Genomic DNA, 5,695 nt, shown 5'->3' with positions numbered 1-5,695 from the left:
CTCTCTCTCTCTCTCTATCTCACCAATGCCAATAGGAATAGAGATAGCTCTAAAATCATCTCGTATTCGCTCAAAGCTTGGAATCTCATCGATACCCATTCATGTAGGCCTCCATCTATAAATGTTCACATTTAGCTAGGTCTCTAGATATTATTTATTTGATTATATTTTGTAAAGCTTTATAGTGGCTTAGGCTAGCTTATATTACAGGCGAGGCGCTTATATTACAGGCGAGGCTGTCGAAGGAAAATATTGGTGGCTGGAAATGCAATTCTGATGTTTTAGACATTGACTAATCTGTAATAATATGGGGATAAAAGCAGGTTTACAAATAGCCAAAATAAATGTTCAGAGAGCTTCATGTTGCAAAAACATTGCCGTGCTATAGCCTAGCCAATGAGCCAATAGACAGCATCAAGGGTGTAGGCCTTCGGGCTATTTGTATGTGATAATGTTATAGGCTAAGCTATATAGGCTTATTCTTTCGTGTATTCACATCAAGTGAAAAGTGAATGACTAACTCATAATGACTGTCAGGGGGCGTACAGTATGTAGCCACACTAGCCACTCTACTCGCGTGCACCTTATTCATCACTCTCATCAGCATCCCTTCTATTTGATTGGCTGCTTACATTTTATTGCGGGCTGTCATCACTGTCTCGCAACAGTGCAGAGGGCATCTCACAGTCACCATTCGCTGTGATGGGAGGGAGCGGAGAGTAGATGGGCGTCTGCCTCGCTAGTTTATTCAAGGAGGAAGAGAAAGGTATGAGAGGGGCAGGGCATGGAGAACAGAGGTAGGCTAGATTAAATACAAGTAAGGGTTCTCTTGCAGATTCTTCTTAGATCTAGGGCTGTTGACTAGTCTTTATCATAACCAACAGACTGCAAGGGAAATCATTGAAACATTGTATTCATACTTTCATATTATAATGCGGAAGGCATGTCTTGTAAAGTGACATGTCACGACAGAGCGAGAACATGAGCTAATAGTCCGTCAAAAGCGAAGTATTAAGACAGGTTTATACGGAACAAAAAAAAAACAGAGGAGAGAAGGCGAACTATGACCGAAGATGATTTCTGCTAAGAAAACTCCGGAAAAGAGTCGTTATCCTATTCACTACATGGTGTGGCACGACAAACATCGGCAACTAGAGAAAGCGCTATCCGGGAACGAGCAGGTGAGTCTTCGGACCACACGTCCTCGTCTATCTGATAAAAAAAGCGTGGGCCGTGCCAATATCATTTGGATAGGTTTAGGTTTGGTGTGCCATCTAGTGTGACCACAGTTCACGAACCGTGGGCTCGTAGAATGAATTGAACGGTAAGGGGGGGTGGAAGTTACATATGTTTCAATAGGTGGCTACCTGCCACGAGTTTACCTCGAGATTGCAAATTAGCCCATACCATGAAATACCGTAAACCTCGTTTGAAATGTGTTTCCATCGTTGTCGTTCAGTGGGAGTCAGAAAATGTGTCTAGGCTTTGCTACAATTCCATATAATGATGTCATTGCATTTAGCGACCACATCATGAACTTGCAAAATTGTATCATTCTTAAAATCATCTCCTCTAGCCTAATCCATTTCATTACCATTTCCTTGCTATTTGTTACATTTTCACAAGCTATAGCTGTGCGTGTGTAAAGCTGCTAGTAATACTATTTCGTGTTGTGTCCAATACTGTACCTCCCCACCACCTAAACGAAGAGGAGGAAACCGTGGGAGACAATGCAGATATAATGTGGGCGAATTGATGCACATGCACAGTGATGGAAATAATACCAGTCTTGACTCAGCCGTCAGAAGAGGATGTGTGACTATGCCATGTTTACTATTTCTATGATATGTCCATACCTACAGAACGAAATTGCATAGGTGTTCATGTATTCTTTTTGGGATGTACTGTCGGAACATTTTAGCCTGTCCGTCCATTTATTTGAACCCATAAATATCTAGAACACGGTGCATGCATACAATGGAAATAGGTACTACAGGACAGACTGATGGACACAAGGCATGACAGACAGACACCTGAAAATACTCTCTTAAATGAACAGTCAGTGCACCTCTGCAGGAATATGGAATATCTAACACAGGTTTCCTGCAGTTTCCCAGGCACACGGACAATTCAGTAGGATGAATACGACTGAACGAAAAACCTCAAAACCTGCACACTATGCGGAGATTTAATTTCATTTTCTCATGAGGATCTGCATAATTTCAGTGCCTTATTATTTCAAGCAAGATTAATCCCATGTGTTTACAATACAAAGCATATAATGCAATGCATTTAATATTGATAAGAAATGGTAAGCAAATGCGAGAGTGCAGGTTTTAAAGGACAGTAGACTGAAATGCCAGTTCCCTGTTCTGCTGCCTATTATACACCAGGTTGATGTGCAGTACAGGCTTGGCTTCCCTACTGTAACACTGTCACATCAACATAAGGGCTGTGGTTGTTTTTCCACTCTGAATGTGAGCACAAAAAAAAAAAAAGTTTAAAGGGGAATATGTCCTTCATATGTCCGGTCACTGTGATTGACACCTTATTTACATTTAGATTTTTTTTTTAGGACGTTTATAAGACTAGTTTACTCTCACTCTCGCATCTGCGAACCTGACTCGAATGTCATACCCTCTCAGTCATATTTATATACTAATCCAAATTCAATTCCATTCGAATAACTTTATTTGACCGTACACACTGTTAAAACCTATGGTAAACACTCAAGCCTAGCACCTCTTGGCTCGGATGCAATGCTGTGCAGCGCACTGTGATGCTGGTGATGATTCAAGTCTGAGCCCCATTGATTATAACTATATAACGCACCCCCAGTTGGTGTCATTTACAGGGCGCTGACAGATAAATCTTGGCCTCTCTTGGCAAAGCATGCAGGCTTATAGAAGTGTGTTTATGGCTCCATCAGGGGAAGAGTTACACTGGCTGGCCAACTGTCTGTCTGGAACTCCCAGACTGACTGGCTGGATGTATGGACGGTCAAGTGTGCACATGAGTGGATTGGATATGGCTGGCGGTGGTTGCATATGTGTCAAGGATCAATGGTATCTAAAGGAGTGCCGGACACAAGAAATGCACAGGGTGTAGGGTGTAGGGAGCGAGTGCACACAAGGTAAGCAAGGCCTGCGCCTCACTGATGAAAGAACAGAGAAGTGCTGCGCCAGCAGCGAGAGAAAATGTTATTGGTATTGGTATCCCGGAAGGAGAAGAAGATGCACATAAAAGAGCAAAAGTTTTTTTTAAAGATAAATTGAGCGGGGAGGAGAGTGAAGAGGGAGAGCTCAATGCAGCTTCTTTAAGCAGTGTCATCAAACAAAGCAGAGGGATTCTTGGAATAGAGAGACCTGACAACAAGGTAGATACAGAGAGGAATAGCCAGAGGTTGTAAAGTAACTTGAGGATGCAAGTGAAGGGAAGAAATGAGGGAGGAGTGGAAGGAAGGGAGGGATGAATAACAGCAGTGTGCAGCAACATATCACTATATCCTGATCCAAGCACTAAAAATGCAAGCCAGATATGTTTGAAATGGAACAGGATCCTTTTCTAAAAAATAACTGCCCTAACCTTCTACCAAAGAGGCGAAGAGGAGCCACCCTCACTCTAATGTGTACGATGCTCACAGTCTCAGCTGGGCGCTCATGTCAACTCAGCAGTCTTGAAGTCTGATGATATCATACTGGGTGGACACAGGCCTCACAAATTACATTGTCCTCCTTCCTAGTTTGTCTCTGCTGTACCATCTGTCTATCCCTGCCTGTAATCTACAGTAAACTACCCTGACCCGTTATACACAACATCCATCTACCTCTCTGTCAGTTTCTCCCTCCCGCACCCAACGATCTTAGTTTCCACCTGACTCCCCTCAATGGTGCTCCATACCTCCATCTTCTCCCCCCTCTACTTACCCCTACAGTGCAGTGAAACTCTACGCTAATTGCAGCAGTGCAGTGTCACTAGGGATAGGGGTGTGATTCGTCTACATTTAGTTCAATTGCGGAAAGCTTTTAACCGAGAGAGAGGACAGAAACAGACAGCAGTACTCCTTAAAGCTTGAAAAGATGTCCCTGCTAATATTGGGTTGCATTTGTGTGCCTGAAAAGGCATGGAGGAAATGAATGGTACTTCGTGGCCCATATCTGCCTTTGCAAACCATAACGTAGGGACAGACTTACTGTATATTTGCATGCGCATACACACACACACACACACACCACACATGCACACGCTCACACGCGTGCACACACATAGACCGGTTGTAAATAGCTATGCATAAAACTCTTTGAGGTTAGTACTGAATTCAACCTCCAATTCTCCATCAGTTCACAGACATTGTTTGTGATATCCTAACCTATATCAACGATCAGACATGGAAAGAGTTGTTCCACAATAGTCATGTTATTGTTTCCTGGAACAAACTGCACCAAAGCAATTCCAGTTTCCGTTCCGACATTTTGTACTGGTGTTTGCTTAACCACGGTATCTTGTTGTCATTTGATTATGCAAATCCAGGGTATTTTCAGCTTCTATTCCATGCAGGAGATCAAATGTGAGGTTACTACCTTAGAGATAGGAGTAGGTTCCTCCTCGCTTTGCATTGTGGGGGACTTTCCTCTATCCAGTGTTTCTCTATTCACAACTTCCTCCTCCCTTCACACAGAATACCATCTGTTGTCTCCTATCACTGAGCAAAGTAATACATGTTATTACATTAGCCTTGTGGTGGTCTGACAAGTGACAACAATGGTTAAAAGGCATGTTGCCAATATAATGCGTCTTAAAAGTTTTAGTGATTTAACAGTAAAACCTGTAGCATAATGAAGGTTTGACTTTGGTTTAAAACACTAACACAAGTGTAGCTGATTGTGAGGTTTAGTGGTGATTCAGATGAAACACTAAAGGCTATAGCCTAATGGTTTGCCATTGGTTTGAATATTATCCCAAATATAAATGTATAGGTGATAATTTTCACCCTCATCCGCAAGTATGAGAGAGCTTAGAGTCTCTTAGAGTCTCTTCAGTTGTATCAGAGACTAGTGCTGTCACATCTGTCATCGAGGAGGAGGGAGAGAATCACATATCTCTCCCCACCCTGCCTGTGACAGGTTCACTGACCATGGCAGAGTTATTTCACCCAGCTCCATCCTCCTCCATCCTCCCTCAGTCCCTCTGCTGCTCTCACCTCTGCCCAGCCGTCCCTCTCGCTCAAATTTACTGGGCTCAGACTGTCAGGCTCCAACTACTAACTCCCGCTCTGGCCTCATTTTCCTTCTCTGACCTGCATTTGGTGATAGAGGGATGGTAATGATCTAAGTTATTTTGAGATATCTATAAGCCGATCACACACATGCATCTGATGGTGTGGTCTCATTTGCATACGCCCCACTTACACCATACACTCGCACAGAGAAGGACTGCATAAAGAGACATTATCCCAAGCGCTGTCATGTTTTCATATACAACGTTTGGCTATAACTAGGCTATAACTCTCCAACACATATTGAAAAGGGATCAATCACAGTTGTGCATAGTAACTACCGAATTTAAAAAGGGTAACAATGAAAATAAGGGGTACAGGTTGATTCTTTTAACCCCTCCCAATGAGCACACACATGATTCTCGTGCATGCCCTCTCCGCCCACCACAAACATATTTTGGTCTCACAATAAATGATTGA

At 42.9% G+C, this 5,695-nt stretch overlaps 1 protein-coding gene across 1 annotated transcript in view; it reads left to right on the top strand.

Annotated features, from left to right (window-relative positions):
- Nucleotides 1–763: 763 nt before the first annotated feature.
- The window catches only part of LOC112267371 (ankyrin repeat domain-containing protein 13B-like), a 39,700-nt gene continuing 34,768 nt past the window's right edge, over nucleotides 764–5,695 (top strand). Inside the window, exon 1 of the mRNA XM_024445651.2 lies at nucleotides 764–1,181. Within this exon, the coding sequence (XP_024301419.2) occupies nucleotides 1,074–1,181 (108 nt within the window). The 5' untranslated portion in view covers nucleotides 764–1,073. The remainder of the gene's footprint in view (nucleotides 1,182–5,695) is intronic.

This window comes from Oncorhynchus tshawytscha, linkage group LG14 (genome assembly GCF_018296145.1).
Source record: "Oncorhynchus tshawytscha isolate Ot180627B linkage group LG14, Otsh_v2.0, whole genome shotgun sequence".
In the NCBI taxonomy this organism is placed as follows: Eukaryota; Metazoa; Chordata; class Actinopteri; order Salmoniformes; family Salmonidae; genus Oncorhynchus; species Oncorhynchus tshawytscha.
Note: the sequence above shows the minus strand (reverse complement) of the source record. Positions and strands in the feature narration are given on the sequence as shown.